Source organism: Trematomus bernacchii, unplaced genomic scaffold (genome assembly GCF_902827165.1).
Source record: "Trematomus bernacchii unplaced genomic scaffold, fTreBer1.1, whole genome shotgun sequence".
Classification (NCBI taxonomy): domain Eukaryota; kingdom Metazoa; phylum Chordata; class Actinopteri; order Perciformes; family Nototheniidae; genus Trematomus; species Trematomus bernacchii.
In genome coordinates, this window is record NW_022987593.1 from 17,619,279 (window position 1) to 17,639,394 (window position 20,116).

Below are 20,116 nucleotides of genomic sequence, written 5' to 3' on the forward strand. Positions count from 1 at the left end.
GTTTTATTTAATTTGTAAAGGGTAACATGAAGCCTTATGATAAACAAAGTGGGTATCCAATCTGACATTTGAATATTTTTCGTGATCAAGATTTTGTAGAAGTTAAGAAACTTTTTTATTTTAGTTAACGGATTCACTTTTCATAAATCAGGTGATTTGACATAATTACCTTTTACCTTATTATTTGTTTATGCAAATTATTTTTCTTATTTCTGCATTTCACTTCCACCGTTATGTCTCTTGCACTTTTGTACTGCCCTATTTAATGTCTTTATTTTTTAATATGTCCTCAGTATATTATTGCATTGTTGGATGAGCCTTGGAAGATGTTTTAATTGCCAAAAAAATCACTTTAGCTATGGTGCATGTGACAACAAAGCCTTTGAATCATGAGATATCAAGCAGTTCGTTGTGTCTTCATAATTGCTGCACCCGATCAAAGTCAAAGTCAACTTTATTGTCAATCTCAAAATATGTTTGTACACACAGAAAGATCGAAATACTGTTTCCCACAGTCCCGACTCCGAGGTATAACAAACTCACACATTAAAATGCAAGAACACTCAATGATCCATCCCATCAATGTAATACACTTGTAATTCGCTTTGTTATGGTCACAATTCCAATTTCGGACGTCCTGTTTAACATCCTTCCCGGAATCACATGTGACCTCCTGCTGTTATAAAATCGTCGACACCTATTTACGCTGAAACACCGCCCTCTATATCTACCCGCCCTCTTTTTTAGGACAGAAGTGGCCTATCAGAGGAAATATCAATGATCGACACTCGGCTTGTCCAATCAGCTTCGGCTTTGAGCGTAAGAAAACCTTCCTTTTAAAACCCCATCAACCCGCCTCTTTATTGGACAGAAGTGGCCAATCAAATAACAGATCTTTGATTGACAGGCAGCCTTGTCCAATCAGCTTAGGCTTTGAGCGTGACAGATCTCTCCGCCCTCTGTATCAACCCGCCTCTTCTAGGACAGAAGTAGCCAATCAAATAACACATCTTTGATTGACAAGCAGCTTGACCAATCAGCTTCGTCCTTGAGTGTGACAAATCCTTCCGCCTCTACTCCCTGTTCCCCGACCCTCCACAGCTGCCCGCCGCGCAGTAATAGCGACCCGCCAAGAACGCTCTCCGGCCGGGTGGATACATTATACAGCCGGGAAGACTTCACACCATCCGGCGGGTCGCTAGGACTCGTCGATTTTAACCCACTTTAAGCGGCGGACTATACTCTTTTCCCCCACCAAAATGGAAGCGGACGGGTTTGTGTCCCGGAGAACCGCCATGGAAACACCAGGCGTCGACAGCCGGGTTTCGAGCGCTGCAGCCGGGGCAGAGTTTCGATGGATGGGCAACAGACTGCTGGACGCCACGGGGGGATTTGTCGGCTCTCTTTCACCGAGAATGCCAGGGGAACCGGACTTTACCCCAGTTGTGCATCGTGTGGAGACCTCCGTGGAGCCAGAAATAGACTATGAAGGGCTTCCTCAGGGATCCGCCACCAGCACACACATGCTGGCTGGATCCGTGGCTGGAATCATGGAGCATTGCCTTATGTACCCCATCGACTGTGTCAAGGTAATGCAACTAATATATATATATATATATATATATATACAACATTCCTCCTTCTTCTTGTGCAGGCCTAGATTTTGTCACATTGAACCCAGTCACTGGTTATTTAAACCATGGATGTTTAAAGAGAACTGGATACATGACAGTTGCTAAGTGGTGCATGAAGCCAAAAATAGTCTTCCAAAGTACCCGTATGTAGGCCCATAGAGCATGCGCAGTTGAGATTTCCTTAAGCCCCGCCTCTTATCTCCAGCTCTCGGCTCAGTGAAATTAATGAAGAGAGAAAATAACTCGGGATTCAGGTTTTAGCACATTGTACAACTTTCAAACTCTAATGATTAAAATAAATGCTTTACAAGAGATCGTACTGGCAAGTTTATATAACTCCAAAAAAATTATACGCATATTTACAGACGTCTCTTTTCCAATGTAAGTCAATGGGAAAGGTCTTTTTGGGCCAAAATGACGTCACGGCAGTTGTAGTACCACCATTTGACCACAACGGTCGTTAATTTAAATCGGCTTCAACGGCCGGCGTTAAACCCAAAGTAGGCCGCAATATAAGGCTGAGCTTGAATAACGTTTGCCTTCAAGCTAACGGGGGGTAACCTTGTTATCAGAGGTCAGTTAACTAACTAACATTATCTGAACAGCAAATTATGTAACAAAAAATAGCTCAAACAGAAGATGGAATGACGTGGGTGTGTTTACCAAAGTACAGCGTTTTCTGTTATCCTTTTATGTAATAATAACGATGTGACATTGGCTTCTAGTCTCACTTTGCTACAATGCTACATGTGTAGTCTACTAGCTAAAGCAGTGGTAGATCCATTATCGGACACCCCCTAAACGTACATGTCACCTTTTGGTTTTGACGTGGAATCATAAATCTAAGGGTGGAAGAAGTACTCGGGTCTTATGCTTAAGTTAAAGTGGATGTACAACAGTGTCAAAATACTCTGTGATAAGTATAAGTCCTGCAATCAAAGTGCTACTACATTTTTTTTTTTCTTTATTGGCATCCAAATATATTTAAAGGACCAAAAGTAAAAGTACCAATTATGCAGATTGGCCCATTTTAGAATAATATATATGATGTGTTTGGGTTCTTATTATTGATGCATTAGAGTGTTATCAAAGTGGGTAGAGCTGCAGCTAATTTGAATGACTGTGTATGCCATGAAGTAGAAGTACAACGTAGCAGGAAATGGAAATACTCAAGTAAAGTACCTCAAAATATTACTTGGTAAATGTACTTAATTACTTTACACCACTGAATCTAACCCCAACACGTTTTCACTCTTCTTAACTAAGGTTATCTTAACTAAACAAATGTATGTATCGTAGATGTTTGTATTTCATCACTGTGTCAAAAGGTATTTGAGCAGGTCATGTGGAAAGTCCATGTAAAGAGATGGAAATAGTCAATTATTAACACAGATGGGTAGTCAGTAGACGGTCAATCTGTATCATAAAGGTGAAGGAATTCTTGTAAATAACACGCACTGGCTTGGCAGACATTGTACACAGTTGTCTTGTCAGTCAGTCTTGTATAAGTCTGTGTAGTTATTACTCTAAACCAACATATGACATAACTACACGCTGTGAAGACTACCCATCCATATTAATCATTAAGATAAAACAGAACCGTACCAACAGAAGAGTGGACACCATCTTGTAGATTTTGCGTTGAGAGAATTGGGATTTATTATGACGAATGTGCGTCTGAATATCCCGTTCCAGTTATCTGAAATTTGACCTTTTAAGCCTTCTGTGCTCATTAGTTTCTGACTGTATTTGAGTTACACATTACATACTATTTCTATTTTCTAAAGAAGACTATGTAGCGTGCTTACACTGGATAAGAGATTAAGTACATTCAAATATGTTCTGATGCGTACTAGATTGAGTGTGGTGTGTAGGTCGACAGTATTTCTCGAAAAGCAGCGCACAACAGAAATTGAAGAGCTTGTACAAATGGAAATAATTAAATACAGTCTTGAATGGTGGTGAGAACAAGTGGAAATAATCTTGGTAAAAGCGATTTGCTTGTTTCTGTTGGTTTATATTTGTTTCTTGTCGTGCAAAACAAAGAAAAACAACCGTTCCCTGGTCACCAATTGAGAAAAACAAGTCACTGTGAAATTAAAATAACCGATTACTGTGCACATTATTGTTTTATAGTTTGGTATAGCAATATATATTGTGTTTGTGAACAGAGGAACATGTATTGGGCATGAGCATTAGTTGACCAAACTTTGAGTAACGCTCATTACGGACTTGTAAATGTAACTCACTTCAGACCTTAACATTGGTTCAGTTACTAGACCCCAAAACAAACCTTTAGCAAAGAAGTAGGTCCCGAAATCGGTTGGACTGCCGCGGCAAACTCCTTATCAAAGACTCATGAATTATACTCCATAAAATGATCTATGTATCCATTGTAGGTAGCGCTGGGTGGATTTGGGAAAAACCCCATTGCATTTATTTGATTGCAATTGCAAAATGATTTCTGCTATTGGAGGAATTGATCATTTGTGTACCCCCTATTCTCATTGAAAGGAGAAATGTAAAATCAACATGCATTGTTTTATAAAAAGGGTCTGTACCAAACAAATATATTTTATTCTTACGATATCTATGCTGGGATTTCTCTGCAGCACAACAATACTTTATTCAGATGTATTAGTACATGTTTTGCCTGTACGTACGTTTCTTCTGTATGTTGGGACATTAGTGCTCTTCATCCTGACTGTCATTGAGTTCCTTGTGTTGAACCAGAGGAGGAAGAACACATTTCTTTAGGGGTTTCCCTGAGCTCCGGTGAATGAAACAAAGCTTTGTGTTCTCTAAAAAAACCTTCCGTTTAATCTCCTCGAGTTCATTATATGTTTCTCTTTTCGGCAAAACCATTTGAACCTGATCACCTCTTGTTTTCGTGTCCGACGCAAACCATTCGAATCCGATTGTCCTGCATTCTCCGTAGATTTTTAATGGCCTTTCTTTTTAAATGTGTCTTAATTTTTCTCTTCCCCTTCAGTCAAGATGGTTTCGGCCACAAAGGCGAAGTACACGGAGGAAGTGCATTGCAAATATTTGTAGAAGTACATCTTCAAGATCACTTTTTTTATATTCCAGTAATGTTGACCGAACCACTTCCTCGAGAGTTCTTTATTTTCACAATCTTAGTTTCCTGTTGCTTCAAAGACAACACGGTTATCTTCTGTTCAATTCCTTCCGATCATTTCAGACACGGTTTCCTTGTTGCTCGGGGTTTTTTACTTTAATAATATGCACCAAAAGACGTGTTTTCCTGGTCTTATCCACTTTTGTAACTTTAAAGTGGACCTATCATGCTATATTTGAATAATATAGTGTAGGACCATACCTATATAAGGCATATTTATACTTTTTTTTTTTCAAAATACCAAACGGATCATGCATTTTAGCCATGCCTAATTTTGCTCAATTTGACATTTTTTAGCTCTGTTTGTGTAAGGGCAGATTCTGTGAGAACAGCACCATCTACAGGCCTGGCATATGTACTACAGCGTCTCCAGCGCTTTCGAACGGCAATGGCCGTGGCTGTGTCCTCCTGATTGGTGGAGTTGGCCCAATAGCCGTAGCGCCACCGTCCTGACGTCAGGACAGTGTTCAAATCTGGATCAGTTTTTATCAGATCCGTTGCAGCCCCTTTTTTAGAGATTTGGGTATGGAGGAAAATAGAGAGGGTTGTGTTTTCTGACACTTGGTGAGTTCCCTGGAACACCGGGGACACATATTCATGTAGAAAAGACGTACAAAAGTGCATTTTGCATGATAGGTCCCCTTTAATTAATGTAGCACCTTTGACCAAACCAAACCAAAAAGTCAAAGTATACGATGGACCATTCCTGGGTTACACTTCCCCATTACTACTATTAGATAACTACTTAATAAAGGAAGTGAAAAGACGCAAACACACTCTATAAAAGGGCATTTTTAAGTGTAATGCCTGGCGAAAAAACTCTTAACATTTCAACTAGATGTCCTTTTCATAGTGTAGGTTTTAATCCATTACTGATTCAGTCATGATCAGCAGGCGTGATGTACCTCACAAAACACCTATTTGACGAACATTACTCGACAGAAAACACTACATTTAATCAGAAATGGAAAGATACAGGTTAATACGTTCAAATTGATGTGACTATGACGTCTGTAAGGATGCATACATGTCATATTAACTTCATGTACCAGTCTGATTTGCTATCAAAGGCGCACAGTGTAATGAAGCTGTAATATAAAACTTTGTATATTGTGATTGCTATGCGGATGTTTAATTTCTCAGACTTTCCTAAAATAAAGGGCACCGTGTTGTCTGGTAACTAAAGGAAAACTTCCACGGCTTCAGTCACTGTGAAGATAATGACATCTTATTTATCACTTACTAGATTTGCAATTTCACTGCAAAGAAAATAGACGAATGGCAGACGTTGTTTTGTCTTCCTATCAAGCCCCCCCCCCCTGACCTTTTTGTTACCAAGCAAAGTACATGGAGAAGTGCAGCTTGTATGTAAGTTTAAGTGTGCATTCCCTCTTAGCAATAGTTAGTAATGAATAACATCATTTGTCACAAGGATGAGTCAAAGCTTCCTAGTTCCTGATTCCTTTTAGTGGAACAAAAGCACCAGTCTTGTTGGCACGCAAGCTTCAGTTGCTGTACTTTCCCAAAAAAGATAATGGGTCATGATAGTCCGTTTATTGCCATATTTCAACATCTACTGACGGTCTGGTGCGTCATATACCTTCTTTGTTTTGATGAAAGCAACATGAACACATAACCCTCTGTGTTATTATTCATATATTGAGACCTGATTCAGTTTTTAGCTGAACTTTTTATAGGCTTAATAAGTCTTATATATGCTGGTCAGAGTAAATAAAACTCCTCGCACAGTTAAAGAAGTGTGCGATGTACCTCTCGTGTGAAACAAGTGACTTCTATTGCACCAATATTATTTGTTTAACTTGCAAAAGAGTATTATAACTTAAAGAAATCTGAGTGGTTTCCACATGGAGAGAAATAATGTGCACTGTGACAAGTGTGTTTATATGAGGATAATATAGATGGAGCTTCATTTAGAAACAAATATAACATTTATTACAGAAATTGCTGAAAAACTTGACATTTAGCTATCACAACATATTACTTAATCTTCTCTAAATTAATAAGGTCAGATCAGGGTTAGGGTCACAGCATCCAGTGAAATGAGATTAATCCATACCAAACTACACCGACAAAATGACATTGAACATGAATTAACACACGGAGCAAAATTTCCACACTAATTACTCCCCTCTGTGTTTCCTTGATTTCTAGAAAAAAACATTGTTTTTCTCGCAGGACTCTTGATTCTCCATTTACGTAAGATGTGTTACAACATACTGTACCGCTTTCTACCATAAATGACATTAAATAGGATTAGTTTGCATTGTTTACTTTCTTCTAAACAAACCCCCTCTGGACTGTAACACACTGCTCACATTGTGAATGTCATTCCAATGCGAGTTTCCATTTCCCAGAAACGGGAAAAGCCTCCTGCGCTCTAAATACTGAATGTTACCCTGAGGGGGGAGGGGGAGGGGTGGAGGTGGTGGCAGGGGCTTTTCACTCATTGCATGTGATGAGAAGTTTGAGGATTACGCCATCTTTGTACAGTCATGCACAGATTCAATGACGGTCGTTGTGCATTAGATCAGGGGTTCCCAACCTTTATTGTGCCAAGGACCGGCAGATACATTAAAAAAAAATCGCGGACCGGTTGTCAATTTTAACTGATTTTAATATTTACTCACCACCAGCAGGTAGCAACAGAGGCTAATTGTATGTAACAGCCTGAACAGATACTAGAACAATATGCATCCAAAACATATTAACAAAGTTTAAAAAAGAACCGGTGTCATTTTTTGGTTTTTCGGAAAACCAAAAAACCGACGTTATTCAGTTTTTAAACCAAAACGGGAAAACAGATAAATTAACGTTTTGGTTTTGTTTGTATGATTTACGGATAATCCAGTGAATGCTGGGAAAACGAGGAGAAGCCGCATTATGAACACTGGCATTTGTTTTCAGAAGATATTATGATAGTGTCGTTCGTTCCGGTGCACTCCGACAGCATTAGCACTACATCGAGATTAAGATTAAACTAATTTATTTTGGGAACAGCCGCATATATGGAGTTAGCCATATGTGTGTAAATTACTGTTCATAAACATTTGAAAACAAATGCCGGTGTCGGACAGACACAAACACACCGAACACACAGAGCTGAGCTGAGCAGAGCACATACACACACACATCATGCGCCTTGGTGACTGACTGGACATCTCCTTCATAAAACTAATAAAAGGGGGAGTAATCGGGCAGTTCGATGTGTGTAGATGTGTGTGTATAGGTGTGTGTGGTTAACACGTAGCAGCCTGCAGTCACTCTTAAACTGTTCTGATGAAGTTAAACACAGTCATACTGGTGCTGCACTTCTCAGAAGCGGAGTATACGTCCCGCTGCCTCCGGATGCTGCAGCCGTTTTAAGAAGTGAAGGAGGGTTTCCGTCTATAAAGCAGCTGCGGGCAGCTGCGGGTCCGAGAGTCCCGGACATTAATTCATAGATCAAGGCAGACTGGTTTACTCTTCTGTTTTGCCAATCCGGTGCTTAAACAAATAGCTCTACACCCCTGGCCGACATGTCCTTAAAATGAAGTCCGAGTTTGAAATATATCTCAAATAATGTATGCACCACCATTTCCCCACATAAACATAACAGTCTGCAATCAAACGGTTGTCTCCTGTGCGCTCCTCTTCCTACTTGGCGCACCGGTAACATGCTCGTGCGCACGAGAGGAGACCTTATAAGGCTGAGCCGCCGAATCCCTCATCATAAAAGCCATTTTCAACGGTTTTCTGGTGAAAGATTAACTAGCTACTGGATGAAATAATATGACTGGTGGCATAGGTGCGAAAATTAAACACTTTTTGAAAAAATATTATGATAAAATATTTTTATATATTTATAATTCTGCAAATATTACAATAAACTCACAGCTATTTCGCGGCCCGGCAGTAACACCTCTGCGGCCCGGTACCGGTCCGCGGACCGGGGGTTGGGAACCCCTGCATTAGATAACAGACACGTGGAATCATAAATCTAAGGGTGAAAGAAGTACTCGGGTCTTATACTTAAGTTAAAGTAGATGTACCACAGTTTCATTTAATTTCAAACCTTTATTTAACCAGGTGAATCCCATTGAGATCATTGATCTCTTTTTCAAGGGTGACCTGCTGCAAGTAGGTTCCACATGAATACATATAAACATAACAGAAAAACAAAAAGGACATCATACAGTAGGGCTGTGCGATTATGGCAAAAATCATAATCACGATTATTTTGGTCTAATTGATATCACGGTTATTAAAAACGATTATCCATTTACTTTGAAAACACCCATATATTGAAAAAGAAATTTGAACAGTATGTTTTTAACAGTTGATTACCCTGAAGTTTAAGTATAATTCAACTGAAAAACCAATAAAATATTACATTTTCTTTTCTTTTTTTTTAATAAAAATAATAATCGTTTTATTTCGATTACATTGTTTTCGTAATCGTTGCAAGCCAAAATCGTAATCGAGATTAAAATACGATTAATTGCACAGCCCTATCATACAGCATATTTACAGCGACTACAGTTTACATAGCTAGTAACATTTACAGGTTCCAACAGTTTCCGATTGGATAGCATCTATCCTTGCTTTAAAAACATTTAGTGGAACCAAATTGCTCAGTTTCCATTCCTTTTGCAGACTGTTCCAAGTTAGCGGAGCTGCGCATCTAAATGCTATCTTCCCTAAGACAGTCCTAGCAGTTGGCACATTTAATAAAACGACAGCATTCGATCTCAGGCAGTAGCCACTTACAATTCGCCGTGAGATCAGGGAGCAGATGTAGGATGGAAGTTTCCCTAACATGGCTTTGTATATAAAAATGTACCAGTGACTGAGCCTCCGCCACAGTGTAAAAATACTCAGTAAAAGTCCTGTAATCAAAATGCTACTTAAGTAAAATGATTGGCATCAAGATATACTTAAAGTGCTAAAAGTACTAATTATGCAGATTGGCCCATTTCAGAATAATACATATCGTATGTTTTGATTCTAATTATTGATCATTAAAGTGTTATCAAAGGCGCAGCTAATTTGAATGACTTTGTATGCCGTATTAAATAACTTTAATGGAGCAGGAAATGGAAATGCTCAAGTAAAGTACCTCAACATTTTGCTTGAGTAAATGTACTTAGTTCAGTGTGAGAAAAAGTTTTTAGAGAGTACTTGTCCATGGACAAGTGAGTTTGGCAATTTACTTGTCCGAATACATTTTTCACTTGTCCAGAATGGACAAAAATTGGGGCCACTGGAATCTTCTTCGCCATCGTATTTTACATTTTCCCACGGTTTTTACGACACCGCTAACGTAAGTGAGCGGTAAGATTTTACTGCATCACACATAGGGTTGGGTATAGTTTGGATTTTAACGATTCCGGTTCTGCTTTTCGATTCCGGTTATTTTCGGTTCTCGATTCCGGTTCTTTGAGAGGGTAAAAATAAGTCCCATGACAAACTGGGAGAAAAATATATTTATGAAAACATTAAGTCAAATCTGTATTCTTATTTACAAATCACTTCAGACTGTTTAATTTCTTACGGTTATTGAATAAAATTATATAAAAATAATCTCTGCATTGTTTAGTTAGTTCTATGTGGTACAGTTTGAGAATGTACAATTGGCCCAGTCTCCTCTGATGTTACACTGCAACCTGCCTGTGAGACAGAGTCCAACCACACATGTCCAACACATAGGCCTAATAATAATAATACATTATATTTATAGCCTATAGGCCTAGCGCTTTTCTACAACTCAAAGACGCTTGCACGCTTACACATGTCCTGCAATACACATGCTGCAGCTGCCCAGCTGCTCACTGTTTGTAAAAGTAAATAAATAGTATTTTCATTTCAATAATGTACTTTCTATACCCTGCTTCATAAACAATACTGACATCCCTGTGCTCCTCCGAGTCTGGGGGTCGGGGGATGTGAGGACAGCGCGAGGACACAGACAGGGAGGCTGATTTACTTCATAAAGGAAATGGCGGTCAATATTAACATCATAGGAGCTAAAACGCTTAATAACCTTCATTACGTGTTAGAGAAAGAACATAAGAAAGTTTGACAAAGATGAGGCTGTTAAACTGGCAGCGGATCCGCTGTGTGTAGAAAGAGAGAGAGGGAGAGAGAGACGCTGAACTGCACCGTGCAGCGATCAGATGATCCGGAGCGCAGAGAGAGAGAGCTGCGGTCCGCGGGGCTCGGCCTCGCCTCCTGTCCTCACAACTGTCCTCACAACTCTTATTAATCCCGGTACCGGACAATGGTTATTTATTCCTACTCGGAACCGAGTTTTGCTTCCCAACCCTGCCACTGTGCTACACGTCCCGCCCCGCCCCGCCCCCGTCTAACAGTACAGAAAGCGGCGAGATGCATTTCCTTGGGAATCGACAAGCAGAACCGAAACTAACATTTCTAAACGAACAATGGCGGACACGGACAATTTGCGAACGAGTTCTGCCTTTTGAAAACTGAATTTATCTATAATTTGTCAATAAATGAGGGCTAAAAACGTCACTTGTCCGCCGGACAAGTCAATTGAAAGATCTACTTGTCCGATATTGTAAATAACACGTCCCGGACGGTGGGACGTGTACTTTTTCGCACACTGTTAGTTACTTTACACCACTGAATCTAACCTTAAAGGTAGGGTAGGTAAGAATGGAGAAACCAGCTCGAGTGCGCTAGAATTTGAAAGTATGCAACCGAAAAGAATCTGCCACTTCCTTCAGACTTCCTTACAGAGCCCCTCCTCCAACACACACGAACGTGCACATGACCAATGAGGGCACGAGATAAGTTTGTGCACAGATGGAAAGCTGACAGGCAGGTAGGCCATCCAGTTATTTTAGCCGGGCCGGCTAAAATGATTGGTCGTGCTTTTTACAGTACTACGGCTTCCACAGATGACATTTTTTTATGTATTTATTGTCAAAGCATTTAATATATTCATTGCTATCGGGATGTTAAGAGCATTCCATGGAATATAATAAGTGTTTCTGAAGTGAATTACCTACCCCACCTTTAACAGGTTTTACACTCTCCTAAGATACAGAGTCTGAATGCAAGTGGTAGGCTGGGGTTTATTTTGTTCCACTTCCTGTCTGCACCACTGAGTCCTCACTCGTGGTCTGTGGTTGGCGACTTTGACTGCAGTCGTTTCTGTCTAAGCACTTTACATAAACGTGGGCTGAAGTTAATGTGGGAATCAGAAAGAGAAATGTAGAAAACTGACACAAACTTGACATTTGGTGAAATTGCAACCTGTCCTGGTCATTTGCAGTTTGCTCTTACATGATCAATCAAGGTTCAAGGTTCTTTATTGTCAAACTGACATAGCTACAGAGTAATTATGTTGTTGAAAATCTTATTTCACAGGCTTCTCCAACAATGTAACATAATAACAATACAGATAGCAAGAGCAATACAAAAAGAAAAATAGTTATAAAATAAAGTGAGCATGTGGAATAGTGCAGCTTGATTAAGTTTTATTAAGATAGTTCTTAACTTTAAATCAGAAATACTCTATTTGTCCCACAGTGGGGTAATTTACATTGTTACAACAAAGAAGACCCTACAAATTAAAAAATATATAAATATAACGGCAGAATAAACCTGTTGTGCAAAAACAAGCACACACTAGGGCTGTCCCGAATACAATTTTTCGGGCTCCGGATATCCGGTAGTAATCAGCAGCGAATATTCGGCCGGCGGGTGGGGGGGGTGGTGGTAATCAGCAGCGAACCACTTCAACACGTGTATTTCGGTTTATTCACAGCATTCATTTTGTTATTCTACAGTATTGTTGTTTTATAGTTATTTGTTAATGTAACCCAATTTGTGTTCTTTGGAATTGAAAAGGATATCGCATTGTGTTTGTTACTTTCGTTGCAGTTGTATACGTCTTAAGTGTAATTTGGCTTGGCTTCCTATTTCGTATGGACATGCTTTTATTTTGAAGGAGAGTTAGCGCTGTTGACAGTAAGTTGTTGTTGCTATGGAAACAACGTGACGGAGATTAACGGAGGAAAAGTCATATCTACATATATTAAACGATAACGTTTATGGTTAAGTGTTGGCACCCCCCGAAGAGGCACAAGCTCTTACGTTGATGTTGGAGTTTTCAATTAATTCAACAAAAAATATCCGAATAACGAAATTGAAACCTGAATAGTACTCCAACGAACGAATATTCGGATATTCGGGTACAGCCCTAGCACACACTAATACAAAATTGTAATAATAAAAATAACATAACAAAATATATTTGTATTTCATGCAATGCCTAGTTTACATGCTGCTGTAAAGAAAATGCATCAAATTGAGGTCAATATCAAATGTATAAATGTTTCTGTCCCTCTCTCTCTCTTCAGACCCGGATGCAGAGCCTCCACCCGGAGCCCGGCGCTCGCTACCGGAACGTGATGGACGGGCTGCGGCAGATCGTGCGGACGGAGGGCGTGTGGCGGCCAATCAGAGGCGTGAACGTGCTGGCCGTGGGGGCGGGGCCTGCGCACGCTCTCTACTTCGCCTGCTACGAGAAGATCAAGCTCTCGCTCAGCGACGCCATTCACCCCGGAGCCAACAGCCACTTCGCTAACGGTGAGTCAAAGTCAACTTTATTAGATATTATGATTTGATTTTGATTAGATTTATTTCGAATGTCCACCCATCCATCTTCTCCCGCTTATCCGTGGTCGGGTCGCGGAGGTAGCAGTTCCAGCAGAGAGCCCCAAACGTTCCTTTCCCTGGCCACATCAACCAGCTCTGATTCTCCGGCCCATCTCACGCTCCATTGTCCCCTCACTCGAGAACAAGACCCCGAGATACTTGAACTCCTTCACTTGGGAATGTGTAAAACAATAATACAAACATGTAACAGTGTCAAATTAATATACAAAAATATTACTGATTCTAAATTATGTATAAACAGATAATCTACTTAATTACACATCTGAAAGAATGCAAGCAACTACTTTTATGGCACTTACTTAAAGGGGACCTATCATGCAAAATGCACTTTTGTACGTCTTTTATACATGAATATGTGTCCCCGGTGTTCCAGGGAACTCACCAAGTGTCAGAAAACACAACCCTCTCTATTTTCCTCCATACCCAAATCTCTAAAAAAGGGGCTGCAACGGATCTGATAAAAACTGATCCAGATTTGAACACTGTCCTGACGTCAGGACGGTGGCGCTACGGCTATTGGGCCATCTCCACCAATCAGGAGGAGACAGCCACGGCCATTGCCGTTCGAAAGCGCTGGAGACGCTGTAGTACATATGCCAGGCCTCTAGATGGTGCTGTTCTCACAGAATCAGCCCTTGCAAAAACAGAGCTAGAAATTGTCAAATTGAGCAAAATGAGGCATGGCTAAAATGCATGATCTGTTTGGTATTTTGAAAAGAAAAAGTATAAATATGCCTTATATAGGTATGGTCCTACACTATATTATTATAATATAGCATGATAGGTCCACTTTAAAGAAATACTTATACACCTACAACGTTACGTTTCATTTTTGTATCAGTTACGTACTCAGTTTTACCTTGAATATTGAAAAAACGTTATTGTTCTCCTATGGTGAAGGGAGAATCCAAAAACAGAGAAAAGTCTTGATGAATTTGAAGGGAATCACGGTTGCGTTCAACAACAACAAAACTACATTAAAATATTCACTTTATTGGCGACTCAAAGCTAATTTGGTAGAGATAACGGCCCATATACTGGGGCTCAGACCCCGCACCACTTGCACCCCTCTGTCTCCTCACTAAACTGGTGGCCTGAAAGAAACTTGAAACAAATATATAATTCATTTATAAACAATCTGTTCGTTCAGTAAAATACAAGTGTCATTTATCCGTTTGTATGCTCACTACTCCCCATGCATTCACACTAAAAACCCTCACTATAGGGAAATGGGAAGTATAGAAACGACTGGATAAATGAGACTACGATTGTACTTCACAAATTCTATTATGGTTCTTAAAATGATGTTTTGCTGATGTGCTCGTATACTACAATTCTTCAAGTCTTCCCTCATTTTTTTTAAATGTTAAACGTGTTAGATGCATATTAGAAAAGCATTCATTTATACACGAAATTAGAATCTGAATGTCATTTCGGTGACGATGGAGGAGTTTTTTTCAGGCGTTAACTTCCTCTCCACTGTTTCTCTGTAGGAGCGGCGGGCTGCATGGCGACCGTGCTGCACGACGCCATCATGAACCCAGCAGAAGGTAAAAACACTGCTTTACTTATTTCATCACAAGCACACATGCTCTATGTTCTGCACCGTGAATTGTCATTTTTTTTTTAAACATTCAGACATAACATACATACACCCGCATACGTACTCAAATGTGTGCAGAGTAGTTACTGCGCATATAACATCCATCTCTCCATGGGTGACAATAATCTCACCTTAATCATGTAGCAAGATATCTGTGTATATCTCAGCTTACATACCAACTATTTAAAGGGGACCTATCATGCAAAATGCACTTGTGTACGTCTTTTATACATGAATATGTGTCCCCGGTGTTCCAGGGAACTCACCAAGTGTCAGAAAACACAACCCTCTCTATTTTCCTCCATACCCAAATCTCTAAAAAAGGGGCTGCAACGGATCTGATAAAAACTGATCCAGATTTGAACACTGTCCTGACGTCAGGACGGTGGCGCTACGGCTATTGGGCCAACTCCACCAATCAGGACGAGACAGCCACGGCCATTGCCGTTCGAAAGCGCTGGAGACGCTGTAGTACATATGCCAGGCCTCTAGATGGTGTTGTTGCTCACTGAATCTGCCCTTACAAACACAGCTAAAAAATGTCAAATTGAGCAAAATGAGGCATGGCTAAAATGCATGATCTGTTTGGTATTTTGAAGAAAAAAAAAGTCTAAATATGCCTTATATAGGTATGGTCCTACACTATATTATTCAAATATAGCATGATAGGTCCACTTTAAATAAAAGCACAGAGAGAACCTTAATAAGAATAATCACTTCTAATCATTATGGCCTGAGGTGTGAGAAACATCAAATAAACCGTGAAGACATCCTGCTGGTGACGTTCATAACCTTATTCTACAAAGACACTTACACAATCATTCTCTGAGGGTGTTGTTGCACCATCTGGACACTAGGGGGAGCTACAGACTCACCTGTGGCTCCACATGTTACTGCAACACATCCACCGAAGAAATATATGATGCATTGTTTTTAACAAAATAACATTTCCCCGCTCCCTGTTCTATTATAACTAGTTTATTTCATTTCAAATTGCTGCTACGGTTTCTAATTCTCTCGTCTCCCTGCAGTTGTGAAGCAGCGAATGCAGATGTTTAACTCTCCGTATCGAGGCGTTCTTCACTGCATGGGTTCCCTGTGGAGACACGACGGCCCGGCGGCTTTCTACCGCAGCTACACCACGCAGCTCACCATGAACGTGCCCTTCCAGGCGCTTCACTTCATGACGTACGAGTATCTGCAGGAGCTCCTGAACCCCCACAGACAGTACAACCCTTCCTCTCACGTGGTGTCCGGAGCTCTCGCCGGAGCCATCGCTGCCGCCGTCACCACACCTCTGGACGTCTGTAAAACCCTCCTCAACACGCAAGAAGCTCAGGCTATCCACGTGATAGAGGCGGAGGCAGCGACAGCAGCGGTGGGAGCGGCCGCTGGGAGTCGACATATCTCCGGTTTGACCGAGGCGTGTCGGACTGTGTACAGGATGGGAGGCGTGCCGGCGTTTTTCAAAGGCGTCCAAGCGAGGATTATCTATCAGATGCCGTCTACCGCCATCAGCTGGTCCGTCTACGAGTTCTTCAAATACATCATCACCAAGCGGCAGCACGAGAGACGGCTGCGGGGAGACGGAGATAAATAAACAAGCATCGGGAACAGCAGAGGGTCATGGCACTGTACCGATAAGGTTTAAACTTTGACTTTTAAAAAGCTCCAGAGTTTTAGATTCGTCGAGCTCACTCCTAATTTGTTTTCTGAGATCTGTTCAGCGTGTTCAGACGCAAAGAAGCAGCTGGAACACTTCATTATTAGTGTGTGAAATGTCCTTAAAACACCCAATGGTTTAAAAGGGGTCTCCGAGTGGCACACAGGAAGTCCTGGGTTTCCCTGAACAAGCCCCATTCACTTCTGATGCTTTAACAACTTGACAAACTCATTGTATTGGCTTTCAAAAAGCTTATTATTCATAAAAGGTAACGCACCGTAATAGAAAAGCTGAATTAGGACATGTTTAAGTGCATGTTTTGATTCGTCCCTGAACTCAAGTGCATTGGATTTAATCAAAACAAGTGCTGATTTGAGCTTTGATTGAAAGTGTTAACACTCACTTCAAATGTATTGTGTAGAAATGATAGCATTTTTCCAACCAAAGGATAAAAAGTGCAAAACATCCTACACTGTATGAGAGGTCAGCATTTTAAACGTACAGTTACTACGAGTGTTTTTGGGTTCAGAGACGAAACAAAAGTTCTTCATAAACGCTCTTAACTGCACACGTTGCACCTCTTGAAAGTATGACACCATATTACCTTCTGACCACAAGGGGGCGCCCAACACCAGCGTTATACAACTGAGAGGAAACAGGAAGTTCTAACATCAGGAATATGAAATGTGTTTGAATAAGTGTGCTGGTGTACAATAACAAGGAGCTAAAACATAGGAAAGGCCGTGTATTTGAAAGGAAACGAGGAATCATGAGATTACTTAAGTGTGTGTGTGTGTGGATGAATGTGTGTGTTGCAGTGACTGGAAGTGGTGCTGCGACTCGGACCATTTCACCTCAAAACTGTGTCATAACATTTTTAAGGTGGGTTTTAAAACGTGACTTTTAAGGTTTCTTTGAATGAACACATGACATATTTACAGCTTCGTGGTGTCATCTGTATCTCTGCACCGGGTGCTTTCAAATCCACATGTTTCTGCTGCAGATTGTATATGCTGTACACACACACACACACACACACACACACACACACACACACACACATACACACACACACACACACACACACACACACACGCTGGTACAAGTTTAAATTAGATTTTTGTTCTAAAACAACATACCAGTTTTATGGAAAATGCTGCATCCTAAAGTGTCCGTGCTTCTTTCAAATTAAAACTCTTGCTTTAGGAAATGTAAAAACTCAACAAACTTGAAGTTTCACGCTGGAAAGTGTTTGTAAACTCACTAAAATGAATGAAAAGTTGAATTTAATCACATTTATTTAACATGTTCTACATTATTGTATTAGGGTTGGTTGAAAGCATTCATATTTGTTCATTTAAAAGTAACATTATTGCTTCCAACTCACCTAATATAATGTCTAATTAATGGCAAAACAAATGTAATGAAACGCTTTGGAAGAAGATCAGTTTAATCCTAATTTGTTTTCTGAGATCTGTTCAGCGTGTTCAGAAGCAAAGAAGCAGCTGGAACACTTCATTATTAGTGTGTGAAATGTCCTTAAAACACCCAATGGTTTAAAAGGGGTCTCCGAGTGGCACACAGGAAGTCCTGGGTTTCCCTGAACAAGCCCCATTCACTTCTGATGTTCATTTCAAAGTAACATTATTGCTTTCCAACTCACCTAATATAATGTCTAATTAATGGCAAAACAAATGTAATGAAACTCTTTGGAAGAAGATCAGTTTAGTTTTATGTTTTTTTTTAAACGCACAGCATCCTAGCAATTCATATTATCGTCTTTATGATTTGTAAGGGACAACGATAAGTTCTAAAATAGATAATAAAGTAACATGACTTGTACACATGCCTTCAGTTAGCCGCCGTACATCAACGCACAACTGACACAAAGATATCCTCAGATAGAGATGTGATATTGCGTTTTTAAGCCATAAAGAGGAGGAAATTGTACATAATATATAGCGTGTATATATATATATATATATATATATATATATAAAAGTATATATAAATATAGGCAAATACAGATAAACACATACTAAGTTTTGAATGCTGAAAAATACAAAACTAAAAGGTTTTAGCTACAACATTCTCGTAGGAAGCGACAGGAAGGATGCCCCCCTAAGGTGCAACAAAGGAAACCCGGTTACTTTGAGTAATAAGTATTAAAATAAGATTGTGTTGTTGCTCATGTGGAGTTTCCTGATGGGGGAACCACAGACTGAGAGCACTAGAGAGGAACGCTGTCAGGTGACGACTAATGTGAAACGCTGGAACTTGTTAAAGATGACTCCTGTATTTTGTGAACTGTAAATAAACTCGCTCCGGCAGCTCCTCGCAGAAGCAGGGTCTTCTCTTGGTGCTGGTCTCCAAGCGTGAAGAATCAACTCGTGTCTGTCCTCTTTCTTTGTCATCTTTGTGGTATTGTTTTGTTACCATTTTACAGATTCTACATTTACTTGAGGAACATTTTGAATGCAGGACTTTTATTTGTACGAAAGTAATCAAACCTAACATGCTTGAAGTACTCATTATACAAAGTCATTCAAACTAGCTGCACCTTTACCAGCTTTGAGAACACTTTCATGATCAATCATTATAAAACATATCATATATATTATTCTGAAATGGACCAATCTGTACAATGACTACTTTTACTGTCGCTACTTTAACTATATTTTGATGAGAATACTTTTCTACTTTTACTTGAGGAACATTTTGAATGCAGGACTTTTACTGTAACCGGGTATTCCTACACGCTGTACAAGATCTGAGTACTTCTACTTTTACTGAAGCACAAGATCTGAGTACTTCTACTTTTACTGAAGTACAAGATCTGAGTACTTCTACTTTTACTGAAGTACAAGATCTGAGTACTTCTACTTTTACACAAGTACAAGATCTGAGTACTTCTACTTTTACACAAGTACAAGATCTGAGTACTTATACTTTTACTCAAGTACAAGATCTGAGTACTTCTACTTTTACTCAAGTACAAGATCTGAGTACTAATACTTTTACTCAGGTACCATATCTGGGTACGTCTCCCACCTCTGTTTTAAAGCATTATTTTATTTATCGGAAAGTAATCGTACTACTTTCATCAGAAAATCTGAATTCCTTTGTCCCGCAACGGGGAAATGTACTTGATCTCAATAAATATTTTCCAGATCAGAAACCATGAGGACGTGACGGATGTATTTGCAGAACGATCGCCCAGTGGTGACACAGCAACAGAAGCTTTGGTTGAAGTAGGAAATGATTATTATGCGTCCCCTCGGCCTTCCGTATATAAACTACCTGTTGCAGTTTTCTGCTGAAATAAATCTCTCTGCTTCCTGGTAGAAAGCTGACAGGCAGATCTCCTCGGC

General features: G+C 40.0%; 1 protein-coding gene across 1 annotated transcript; it reads left to right on the forward strand.

The window, feature by feature from the left end:
* Positions 1 to 1,098: 1,098 nt before the first annotated feature.
* LOC117482084 (mitoferrin-2-like) lies at positions 1,099 to 19,132 on the forward strand. Its single transcript, XM_034130082.1, has 4 exons — positions 1,099 to 1,589; positions 13,161 to 13,389; positions 14,973 to 15,029; positions 16,114 to 19,132. Exons 1-4 carry the CDS (start codon positions 1,260 to 1,262, stop codon positions 16,680 to 16,682), a joined length of 1,185 nt encoding a protein of 394 aa, XP_033985973.1. The 5' UTR covers positions 1,099 to 1,259; the 3' UTR covers positions 16,683 to 19,132.
* Positions 19,133 to 20,116: the final 984 nt, after the last annotated feature.